Below are 13,020 nucleotides of genomic sequence, written 5' to 3' on the forward strand. Positions count from 1 at the left end.
ATTCAGAATTGTGAAAATAAGTTCTGTTCCTAGTCACTCGATGGACATTTCTGTGTATTTTTTCCTGACAACAATAAGAAAATGTTTTGATACAATCTTCTTCCAGGATGTTTTCTAACTTCCCAGTTTAATCTAAAGCTCTGGTTTTCCCTTAAAATCTTCCATCCAAACACTAACCAGGCTAAATCATCTTAAATTCCTAGACCAGATTAGGTCAGTTAGTAATGGTCATTTGCTGAATTATTCAAGTGGTACTAAATGTCTTTGGTTTTTGAGCTAATGCATCAATACCATGCTCTGAAACCTTCGTTTCAAATGAAAAAGTGAAAATGACTTCATTTCATCAACGGGATGAAAAAAATAACTTCAAATTCCTTTACAAATCATTCATATAGCAGAATCTTAGAGATGAAAGACCCATGTGCAGCCTTCATTATGTCAGTTTAAACTATCATGGATTCAGGATATATCTTTTAGGATCCCAGGATCTATGTGACAATAGAAGGGTAGAAATATCTCCGAACAACTAGCCCAAAAATCAGCTTTTACATGAGAAGGCAAAAGGAAAGGGGAAAGAAAATTAGACCAGAAATAATGGTTGTCTCAGGCATATTTCAAAAACTTGCTTTGTATCTTTTAAACATCAGCCACAAATAAAAAAATATGTCCAAAATGAGAAAATAACCGTAATGTTAATTTATTTTTGGCATCTAGCATAACCAATATTCCCTACATTGGAAGTGCGTCAGAGTTTGAGTCTCTTGTAGATACAGTTCTAAATTTCAAATACTGAGTATCTTCCATTGACCAATCTTGTATAACTTTTACTACAATAAAGCATATACAGCATAACTACTAATATGCAGTAAGACAGGGTGAGTGGATTTGATTTAATGGGGTAATGGTTTTACCATTTGTTTCAAAGGGGGTAATATTGGTCAAGTATTACTGACAAGGAAGAGTTGCTGAAAAGGAGAAATATTTTGCAACTTAAAATCAGTTATATGAAAGTATTTTCAGTAATTTCCTTTGATAATTTCCATATTCCTATCAGAATCCATAGATACTCATAGTCTGACTAACAATATTGTAAAATTAGAAGTTGCAAGTCTGTGTGCATTTTTGGAATTTCAAAGTACCACAGATGACTTGCTGAAATCTTTTTTATAATCTTGTACAGTAGAAGCTTAGCTTCAACATGCAAATTGTTCTCCTTCAAACTCAGTCAACTGATTCAGTATTCCTGTCTTCTATTTCTAGGAATATTTTTAAGAGCCAAAAATGTAATTACAGTCACAATTTTCTTTAGAATCACCCTTTTCTGATTTCTCCCTCCCCTTCAAACACAATCATATATTATGCTCTCCCAAGTTTCATTTGTAGAATTCCAACCATCCCATTGATCTTTATAGTTTTCAATCATATCCTTGAATCTTTTAACCATCCGACTGGATTGCCCCAAGCGTTGCATTCTCTACTTCTTCCCAGTATGTGGTTTCTCCATGGCACTCCTCTTATCTCACTACCATTCACATGCCTCAGCACCTTACCAATCAATGGCAATGGGCTCTACCTTTCTTGTCTTGGTTTCTTTCTGGTTGCCAAAAAATACTTTAAAATTAGGCTTTGGTAGCCAGTTGCCTATAATCTTGATGTCCTAAATGTACCTTTGGATCTGCTTCAAGTTGGCTGGAGACCAATATTTCACATTGAAGTATCCCAACCTCTTCTAATTTTAAGATTAGCATGGTGGAATTCAGTCCCTTATGAGATATTACTTGCAGCTAGTTATCTAAATAACATCAAACATTTTTAGAAGATTTTAAAATATTTTGTAATTTATCTCCATATATCTGCAGCAGAATTCAATACAGGATGTACATATAGAATGTGCATGGGTCATAAGAAAAATGCCTTTAAAATACATTAGAATAGTATATTTCTGCTATATCTTTTGTATATCATATGCAATATTTATACCAGACATTACAATATTTTTAAACCATTTGTGGTAACACTCTTATAATGGGTCTGTATGTGCATGTTAAGAAAATTTCTACCTTTCTCTTACTACCAAACTTGAATTATAATAAAATTGTTTTAATATGAGCTTCAACAGTGCTCTTGTTAAATTTAGGCATATTTTCAATAACTAATATTTAATCATGGGTGAATTAAAGCAGCGAAAGACATGTTAAAGAGCATGGAGGTTATTAAGTTAACCTCATATTAAAGTTTATTTAGTTACACTGGAAAACCAAGAATAAATCACTGTTCAATTCTCATTAATCCTTTATCTTATTCAATACTTTGAAAATAGTGAAAGTTTCACAATTTATTAAAAATGTGCAAACAATACAAGTGAGGAGATATATACTGTATAGAAAAGGGTTGGTCATTTAAATATTGTTCCCAGCAATTCTTCTGTAGAACTGAGAAATCATAAAAGTTAATCTATGAGGATTATGCTACCATATTTTAAGATTACAATTCTCATAAATCAAACGGCTGATGGTCAGGGATTATGGGAGTTATAAACTAAACATTTGATGGCACTGGATTACATATTACTATATTAGAATATTTGCAATGCTTTAAGGAGACAATGGAGACTAACTTTTCAACATTAACTGTAACATAAATGGTAACCAAATGAAAACAACAAAATATTGGATGGTACACAGCAACTTGACCTTACAACAAAATACTTTGGTTTAATTTGGGGAAAAATGAAATAGAGAAATATTTCAGAAGAAGAAAAAAAATCATCTCTCAAGTAATTATGAGGATAGTTATGTGTCCTATGTCGTATATTTTCTGTATATCATTTGAATGCGAACTATATTCTCTTTTACCCCTCTATATTTCCTGCTGCACTTCAGTTAATTAACTTTTATTGATGCATTTTCTTATGCAATTGAAAACCAGTATCATTCTCTTTTAAGGCAACATCTTAATGACATACAAAATGTTCTTATGAACTTGAAGCAGCTTTCTCCACAGTCTTCCCATTATGAATGGTCTTTCTTCTTGAGCAGTACATGGCAATAAAGATTTGATGAGTTGGGGAACATCTTGAAACTCTTCCTTAACTGCAACAACATCCATCAGGACAGTTGCACTTCAGCTGGACATTTTGTACTTAAAGTCATTGCTCTCCATGTCGTCTTCTTGCATATAGACCGAGGCAGGCACAGAATCCAACACAACTAAGAGCCACACCTAGCAACAAAGCTAATGCATCACCCATATCTAAAGCTTCCACTACAGGCAGGCAAAAAAGCAACAAGAAAAATACCAAGAAGAGCTGTGAAGCATTCCTGGTGGTGGCCATGTTCCCAGTCATTACAGATCAGATGATCCTGAAGGAAATATTAAATACATAGAAATAACCAATTAGATGTATTTAAACACAAAAAGAAAGGAAAGCAAAGACATTATAAGGGATACTAGATACTAGATAGAACCCACTTTCGGTAACATCAGCATAACAGCCTAGCCTAGGCCCTTTGGGAAAGGAGCTGAGTATAGATGAAACATTTTATTGTGCAAGAAACAGAATGGAAGAAATGGGACCTGTAACCAATTGTTGCTTTACAGCAAGTTCTCACTTATTTCTCCAGAAAGACAGCCAATTTCCTTACTCCATTATTCCATCCTAACTGCTTTCCTACATTTTTAATATGCTGTATTTCATAACCATAAGCAATACTCAACTTTTGTAGCTTTTAAAAAATGTCTTTTTAGCCAATTTTTTTTCATTCGTGGCAACCCTACTAACACTCTGGAAGCATCTGTGCTTTGCTGCTTCTTAAAGTCAGGGGCAGAATCTGGGAACATCTTGAGAGGTACATTCCATCTGGGTCTGTTGCAAAGATGGGTGGTGTAGTTCCACCATATAAGCATTCTGCCATCAGAAATAAAGAGAAATTATTAAGTCACAGCAGAGGTGGTAAATAGAAGCCCCCCTTCACCGTATATATTGCTGTGACCACCTGCTTTGAGCACTCAAAGTCATATTTAGATACAGCTGTTAAAAATTTCCTACTTTGTGCTGCAACAAATATAAAAAATTATATGTATTTTAAGTGGTACGATAAGCAAGTTTTGTATATCCAAGCCTTTTTGCTATAGCAGAGTTCAGATACAATAATCTTTCACTGATACAAAAGAGTGCATCAGAATATGCTGTAAATGCTCCTTCCCTAGCCATGTCCTCACAATTTACACTATTCTTCCTACCTACCTACCTACCTACCTACCTACCTACCTACCTACCTACCTACCTACAACATAGGACAAGAATGATATAATGAATGTGGAAGGAATAATTTTGACCATGAGTCCAACCTTAATATCTGCACAGATGGCTGTCCAGCCTCTGCTAGAATATACCCAGTGAAGGGAAATCCACCAACTGACTCCATTGTCAATTTGCTTTCACTACTAGGGTTTTTTTTAAATAGCCAGAATCTACTTTCCTCAAATTTAGGGTTAAGAATAAGGAGTAAATCATAACTTTTCAGTGGACATAGCGATCTTTATAGTTTAAACATGCATAACACCACTGACAAAGCAAAAGTGCGGTTATCATACCTGACTTATAAAAGTAAATTAAAAGTAAAATGCTCCCTCTAGCCTTTTCCAAATCACGTGTTATTACTACAAATACATTTGTTCAACTAAAATTAAAAAATAACCTTCGTAAAATGAGAAATTGTTTTGTGCTGTTAAAATCTTAGCTATAAGCATTATAAGAAGAATTTAAGAAATCCATAAACTGATGGTTTATCTGGTCAGATAAATGCAATGAAATGTCTGCAAGCAAACAACCAAGCTCAGAGAGCATCAAGGACTCCACAAAGTGTCCAAAGACAACTGAAAAGTCATATAGAGGGAAGGAAAATATTGTAGAAGTCTGTCACTGAAATTTGTTAGGATGCAGTTCTATGGCTTCTGGGATGCAGCCTTAAAAACATACAATTAATATTCCATCCAAACTGACAGCCAGCTTGATGTACTGGTGTTGGCCTAGAAGCCAGGAGATTGCAAGTTTTAGGCCTTCTTTAAACAGGAAGCCAGCTGGTTGACATTGGACTAATCATTCTGTCTCAGCTCAGTCAACAAGAACTGGAAGGCAGATTCTGCCTCCCAAATTAACAGAATTTCCTAGAACAAACAACGAAGACATCGAAACACTTCTAAGTCTTGCCCAGAATATTAGACAAATCAGCAAGAAGACTTTAGTATTTTAAAAGACTGGACAAATTTATTGATGCATAAAACTTGTAGGCACACAGGATGCCGCTATTTTCCGTTCTGGAAAAGTGGAAGTCTTAGATAATATGGCAATCCCGAGAAACACCCCACTGAAAGCCTCTTACCTGGGGGTGGGTGGGTATTTCTGCTTTCTTTCTTTCTTTGGCTAACTTTGAGGTCTTGGGAACCATCCGGTCGCCCTACTAAAGAAAGGAGAAGGGAGGGAGAACACGGACCCCAAACCAGGCTTGTTCTGTTACCCGAAACGAATTAAATCCGCAAGAGTGTTAATGATACCAGTGAAAGGCAGATTATGACACGTCCCGATCAAATGCTTCGAGTCATGTGCAGTAGCAACACTAAGTTACCCCAGCTAACTTCCTTGGAAAGTACGTGGCTCAACCGGACCCAGGGTTGCTATCGATGAGGAACGGACCATTTGAATCAGAAAGGAGTTATCTGGCACGCCCCGGGCACCAACCGCTAAAACATTAACCTTCCGTGGCCCTGGAGCAAACAGCATGATTTACCTTCCTGGTAGCGGCCATTACCAGTAGAAAGAAAAGGAGGATCTGATTGGCTTCCGCAATCCCAAACTGTCGATGCCTACAACTTCCGTCATGCATTGCGCAACGTTCTCGTTAACCACTGAGTGCCTCAAAGAATCTTAGTTTGAATCCTTGTAAATTGCAAGCGTTGCAAGCGTCTTTTGGTGTTGAAGTCGGGTGAAACTCGGGCTTTAATCCAGTGTTTCTCAGATTAGGCAATTCATTTAAAATGGCTGGAGAATTCTGGAAGTTGAACTCCACAAAAGCTTTAATCTAAAGCCACCATACCTTTCTGCAATAATCCATGCGGTCACTAATGAGCGGCAAAGAGATACGAAAGAATAAAGGCAAACAATCCTGTCCCAGGATAATGTTGCAAGATCCAATCTTAGTCGGTCACCTGGACCAGAGATTTAGTCTTCCAAGCTTTCGGACTCGCATTCGAGCCCATCTTCAGGAAACTTATGAGAAGAGAAGAGGACGAGCCACGCTGCTTTTTTCCACTTCTCAAACGCTAGCAAAAAACAGCCTTCTGAAAGGCTCAGAATGCAAATGCGACTTTATAAATTCAAAAATAAGTAAAATAAAACACGGGTGTGTCTTTTTCTTGATTTCCTGAATGCTGTTAGAAATGCTATTAGGTATGTAAATATCATAGTGTAGGAAGTTAGCACCCACCCCTTTCCTGGAAGAATGAAATATTTTAGAAAATATTAAAAAGGCAGAATATTATATTTCCCTGGATGAGAAATGGAGAAACATGTTTTAAAGACAAAGCAACTTCTTGCCTCCCCCCCACACACCTTTGTTAATGGGCCAGAGGCAGAAACTCAATCCTTTGTCAAAGGACCATAATCTGCAAAACAATAGGACCGATCTAGGACAGAAACTCACCACATGGCACCTGGGAAGATTACATCAACCAGCAAGGCTAGCTAAGACCTCCAACCCCTGGGAGTCTGACAACCATCAGGATACTCTCGGGGCCCTAGGAAGTTCAAAGCCAGAGAGAGCATAAAACCCAGGGACTCGCTGTATCTCGCCCTTTTCTGTTCAGGAACTCAAACCATGTGATCCTGTCCACTATTAAACTATCTTTCCAAGCAGTCTCCATGTTTTCAGTGTCTTTTTCCCCACTTGGAGCTGAACCCAGAAGGATATTTCTTCCTACAATTTGGCACCCCCACAGATGGGACTCCAAGCTAACCTAAACAATGGACCAGGCCCAGGTAAGCCTCCCTTGTTAGCAGCAGACCCATTGAGTCTGTGGGCATGTTTTCCTGGACCTTGGCCATTCGGAACTAGGTTTTAAAGGGGTTTTGAGTTTGAGCTCAAAGGCTGCTTGGAAAGAAGGTGAGTACCTCTAAATTTTAATTTTAAAGCATGGAAAAGCATATGAAATGTGTGTATGCCTGCATGTGTGTGAGTGAAGGCCCTTCTCCCAATCACAGCTGGATATTGCTTCCTCTGTACATTTCCTAACTGCAGAAAGACCAACAGTCTGGAGAGCATGAGGGTTTTGCCAGAGCACAGGACTTTCTGTTAGGGAAGGAGGAAGTGTGTGTGTGGGATTCCACCCGGACAACAGTCTGATTTCACCTCTTTGAGCGACCTCTAGCCGCACCTCTGCCTACCACTAGCTCCATCGAGTTATGACCGGTAGGATAGAGAAAACAAGGGGGGGGTGCCGAATGTGGGACTTTGTGTTTAAAGGGAACGGAAGCCGAGCGAACATTGAGCAAAAATGAAAAGGGCAATAAAAGTAAAGGGAATCTCTGGTGTTTTCAAGAAAGCATAGCCCTGTTAGTTGCAAATAGAGTAAGGAGGTGCCGGTACCACTGCAGGGGGCAGTTGGTCCTCACGGATTACCTTTTTGATCTGAAAATCCAGGTGAATTCCCTCGGTAGGAAGGGGCCTATACTTCGTGAGGGAATTGAAGTCCTTCCCAGAATTTTTTTTTGTATTCTGAAAACTGCAGGTGACCCACACGGTTAAGCCAAAGTGAACCTTACATTTCAAGGGTCATGGGAAGCGGTAGCTCGAGGGTGGAGGGTAGCCCCCTGGAAGCATTGCTTGAGGCCTGGGACGCCAGGCGGGTGCCAGTTTTAGCTGGCATGAGAAAAAGGTTTACTCAGCCTTCCATCTTTTCAAAAGTAGGTAAAATGAGGTAAAATGAGGACCCAGATTGTGGGGGCAATAAGCTGACTTTGTATAAATATACAAAAGTATGAAGGCTATTGCTTAACGCATTGTAAGCCGCCCTGAGTCTCCGGAGAAGGGCGGCATATAAATTAAAGCAAAAAAGAAAAAAGAAATTGAGAAAATTGTGTAAAAAAAATAGGCTCTGCTAAGAGATAACACTGGGAGACAAATTTGGCTAAATAAAGGTACTTAAAAGAAAAGGGAAATATATAAATAGGAATGTTGGGGGTTTTGTTTGTTTGTTTGTTTGTCTCTCTGTCTTCTATGCAACCACATGGTATGTTTGTTAAGATTTGTGCCTTCCCTAATTTAACTGAGATTTATGGCAGGAATGATCAGTGTATGTGTAAATCTCAGAGTTCTGTTTTCATCTCTTTGTCCTCCTTTGTTTTTATGTGTGTATGTCTAAGTCTTTGTGCGCCCTCGAGGTAATTGTAATTGTAAAATGTATCTGATCCCTAGAGACAAGAATTTGAAATTGTTAGAGAAAAAAAAAAGAAAAAAGGTTGAAGCAATGAAAAATGGGAGAGAGAGAGAGAGAGAGAAAGAAAGAAAGAAAGAGCCTTTGCCCTGTGTTTGTCTGGCCAACAAGAACAGAGTAAAGAGAACTTTTCATTTTATTTCCGTTTTTTTTCTCCTTCTCTCTCTGTATCTTAAAGTAACAACTCAAGTTTATGAGGAAACGTTTTAAGTTCATTTACAAGGGAAAAAAATCAGTCTTGCATTTACTGTATGTGTTTAAATAGGTTTACCTGTTCATCTCTTCCCTGAAGCAAGTGAATCCAGTTTTTTCTTATCTGTTGTGTCTCCATTTTGTTGAAACTGCATTATCTGTTTAGTAACTGCAATACTGCTGTGTTGTTTCTTTTCAAACTCTGCCTGCAAGCTATCTACCCCCCCCCCCATCTCTAATCCTGTTACAATGCCTTTCCTGGGAAGATTACCCACAAAAGGGGGGAGGGGACCCAGTTCTAATGTCTTTCAGCCCAGCACAGATGACTCTGCAACTGTGGAAGCAGAGCACATGGATCCAAGTGCTGCCTCCAAAGGAGACCTTCCATCTGTTTGAGCCAGAAATTGGGTTTGAATCCAGCCTCCACTGAAAGTCATCACAGCAACCAGAGTGGAGCAGACTTTCCCAAGCCTGACTGACCAGCCTTACCACCAAGCATGCAACCCAGCAGACATGAAAGAAAAGACCCTGAGATGTACAAGCAAAGATTAAAAGACTCTTTTCAATCCCCAGAAGACAGCTGGAAAGACTATGGGGGGAGGGTGGAAATTCATTGTAAGGTTTTTTTTCTTGTCTCATTTATATAGTAATCAGTCTAATGTACTCATGTAAAGTTTGTATTTGGGAGTGGCTGCCACAGCAAGTTATGTACACCTTAGATTTCTGTCTGGTGGGGAGGAGAAATATGTCCAAAATGTTTGTATTGCCTGTATTAGAGTAGCTGCATACACATGCACACAGAGAGAGACACACCATTCAGAATTAGACTGAAACTATTCCCTTCACTTACCTCCACACAAAGCTTCTCCTAGGTTGATTTTTGCTCTGTAGCACTAAAAGCCCAAGTAGTCATATCTCCCTGCTAATTCCATGGGGGAGGGGGCAATCCCCCTCAGGCAATTTCCTCACTTGAAGAGATAGCAGAAAAAGTGATATCCCAAACCGAAGCCCTGACTGACTCACAACCCAGTTGCCCAGTAAAGCACGATATGTTGCGCTGGTGGTCTCATGAGTAGAAGTCCCAGGGCTCATTGTGTGTAATTAAAAAAAAAAAAAGCCTGGATTGTACACTGGCTAACCTCAATTTGGACTCACAAATCCTGGATGCACTAAAGTAAGAGCTAGGCAGGTTTAGTAACCTACACATGAAATGAGCAGTCTGTAATTTAAAAGAAAATCATGGCTGTGAAAATTTTTGGGACATGTGTTTGCTTGCAACCTGACTGGAAGCTCACAGAAAATGATATCTGACATCTGAAATTAATTGGCATAGAAATTGGATACTGTAAAATTCTTACCAGAACTTTTCTCCTGGCTGCTAGACCTTCATGGTTGAAAGCTTTTGGAAGCCACTGAAGGAATCCTTTTCTGTTCCCTCTATCAATGCCTTTCCCTTTGCATCAGAACAATTAAAAGCACCCATCAAGCCTCCCTGACCTGATCAATTTTAATTGTTTGCCAAGAACTTATTTCAAAACTCACGTTTTTTTTTTAAAAAAGTAGGAATTATAGGAAGTTAGCACCCACCCCTTTCCTGGAAGAGTGAAATATTTTAGGAAATATTAAAAAGGCAGAATATTATATTTCTCTGGATGAGAAATGGAGAAACATGTTTTAAAGACAAAGCAGCTTCCTGCCTCCCTCCCCACACCTTTATTAATGGGCCAGAGGCAGAAACTCAATCCTTTGTCAAAGGACCATAATCTGCAAAACAATAGGACCATCTAGGACAGAAACTCACCACATGGCACCTGGGAAGATTACATCAGCCAGCAAGGCTAGCTAAGACCTCCAACCCCTGGGAGTCTGACAACCATCAGGATACTCTTTCGGGGCCCCAGGAAGTTCAAAGCCAGAGAGAGCATAAAACCCAGGGACTCACTGTATCTCGCCCTTTTCTGTTCAGGAACTCAAACCATGTGATCCTGTCCACCATTAAACCATCTTTCCAAGCAGTCTCCATGTTTCCAGTGTCTTTTTCCCCACTTGGAGCTGAACCCAGAAGGATATTTCTTCCTACAATAGTATTAACATTTATGTATTAACATTTTAATGATGTAGTTTTGATATTTTTTCCCTTTGATGTCTATGGAGGTTCTCGGTCATCCAGATATGGTTGTCCCAAAGGTGCTTTTTCAGGAGGCAACTGGACTTTTTTTTTCCTTTGAAGATTTATATTCCATGCAGACAGCTGGTCATTTGCATTTGCATTTGCTGTCAGCACTTCAACCTGCATTTACTCTAGTGCTGACATAAGAAGGAGAAGCGAAGGCGTCTGGAAAAGGATGTTTGACTTTTCACCTACTTATTTTCCCTGGAGATAATATCCCCTAGGAGATGGGATGGGAGGGGGGAAATTCCTTTGAACTGGAGTAGATTAGGGATAGAATGACTTGGAAGATGGCCAATGAGTGCAGGGGAGTCAGGAACGGAAAGGGAGGGTTTGGGGGCTGGAAGTCAGTGTTGGCTTCAATTGTAGTCGGGTTTTAGAATGCCATGCTTAATAAATAGGAGTTTTTCTTCGAAGACTTTGTTTGAAATGCAATTTATTTGAGACGACCTCGAAACCTGACATTTGCATTTTGAATAAAAAACATTAAAACGTGCAAATGACCAGCTGTCTGGATGGAATATAAATCCTTCCATTCCCCACCATCCAATCAAAGCTGAAGCTTCTTGGATGAGAAGCGAAAGGTCTTCAAAGGAAAAAAAAAGTCCAGTTGCTTCCTGAAAAAGCACCTTTGGGTTTTTGATTTGATATTCTCTCTCTCTCTCTCTTATTCCAGACTAAGTAGTTTTTGGCTCAGATAATAGCTTTTTTTTTTAATGGGTGATATGGATGTATATCTGAAATTAGTGGGGAAAAGTCTAAAATCCATATTAGACATGTTTCGTTAAGTTGTACTGTTGGAAGAAACATCCTTCTGGGTTCTGCTCCAAGTGGGGAAACAGACATTGGAAACATGGAGACTGCTTGGAAAGATGGTTTAATGGTGGACAGGATCACATGGCTTGAGTTCCTGAACAGAAAAGGGGGCAGATACAGTAAATCCTCGGGTTTTTATGCTCTCTCTGGCTTTACATTTCCTGGGCCCCCGAAAGAGTATCCTGATTGGTTGTCAGACTCCCAGGGGGTGGGGGTCTTAGCTAGCCTTGCTGTCTGATGGTCACATGTGCTTCCCAGGTCACATGTGGTGAGTTTCTGCTGCTATTGTGTAGAGGGCTAATCCTATCTTTGTTGGATCTTTGGCAATTCCTATTAGATGTCAGCGTTGTAACGCTGCCATAGAGAGAGCGGAGGACAGTGAAAGATAAACTCTGAAACTTTTGCCTGCAAAATCCCTTTGAAGCTTGGTTGTCGTGGAGATCAGGGGAGGGGGCCACATTCCTGAGAAATGACGGGGAAAAGAAGTCTGAAGAATGACTTGGAAGACAGCCAATGAGAAGCAGACTCTTGGGGGTCGGAAAGGGAAGGATTGGGAGGCAAAAGGTCAGTCTTGTCCACGCGGAGTCATGATCCGGTGGCTGAGCTCAATTAAAGAAAGATTTCCTTAAAGATTGGCAGTTTGGAAATTCATTTAATTTTGAGACAGTACCGAAGTCTGACACTATGGCTCTGCCTGAAGGAGGTAGATCTTTGTTATGTAAAATAGACTGGCCCAGGCCTTAATGGCCCATTGACAAAGGGTGGGGGCAGGAAGATGGGAGCTGCTTTAAAATATGCTTATCCATTTCTCATCCAGGGAAATATAATATTCTGCCTTTTTCATATTTCCTAAAATATTTCACTCTTCCAGGAAAGGGGTGGGTCCTAACTTCCTACAGTACATTTGCTCACATTTATGAAAGTGTAGCCTTTCCCAGCTTGGTCCTAATGCTGTTCACAGGTTAGCGCTCTTAGTCTTGGGGAATTCTGCCTGGGCATATCTTCTTTTACATCTCCTATTTCATTCTTAATTTCTTTCTGGTGTAATTTCGTCTTTTCATGAGTATCAGCAATTTTCTCTTGTGTTTTCATGTTTCCTGTATCATCTGCAACATATTCTGCATACTATTTACTGTCAAGTCTGATTTTTCTTTTTATTTTCCCAACATATTTTCTATTGTTCTTTGGTTTGATGGGGAAGCAGCTAATGGTGGATTTGTAGCTGGTTTTTTTTTGTAGTTGCCATGTTTGACATTTTTAACACTCGAGTAAAATTATTCCACAATATCATACAATCAGTAATCTCTAATTTTTTTTATACACGTACTTCTATAATTCTTATTTATTATATC

General features: G+C 39.2%; 1 protein-coding gene across 4 annotated transcripts; it reads right to left on the reverse strand.

The window, feature by feature from the left end:
• Positions 1-1,809: 1,809 nt before the first annotated feature.
• SMIM30 (small integral membrane protein 30) lies at positions 1,810-5,928 on the reverse strand. Of its 4 annotated transcripts, XM_034431010.3 has the most exons (3): positions 5,790-5,928; positions 5,385-5,462; positions 1,810-3,362 (listed from the first exon to the last, which is right to left on the reverse strand). In XM_034431010.3, exon 3 carries the CDS (start codon positions 3,344-3,346, stop codon positions 3,149-3,151), a length of 198 nt encoding a protein of 65 aa, XP_034286901.1. In that variant the 5' UTR covers positions 3,347-3,362; positions 5,385-5,462; positions 5,790-5,928; the 3' UTR covers positions 1,810-3,148. The 4 variants fall into 4 exon arrangements, with proteins under 4 accessions (XP_034286901.1, XP_034286904.1, XP_087730292.1 ...); XM_034431013.3 differs by lacking the exon at positions 5,385-5,462 and having other exon boundaries at positions 5,790-5,900; XM_087874166.1 differs by lacking the exon at positions 5,790-5,928 and having other exon boundaries at positions 5,385-5,524.
• Between the last annotated feature and the right edge of the window lie 7,092 nt (positions 5,929-13,020).

The sequence above is a fragment of the Pantherophis guttatus genome, chromosome 7 (genome assembly GCF_059756535.1).
Source record: "Pantherophis guttatus breed Tessera chromosome 7, ASM5975653v1, whole genome shotgun sequence".
NCBI classification, from domain to species: Eukaryota; Metazoa; Chordata; class Lepidosauria; order Squamata; family Colubridae; genus Pantherophis; species Pantherophis guttatus.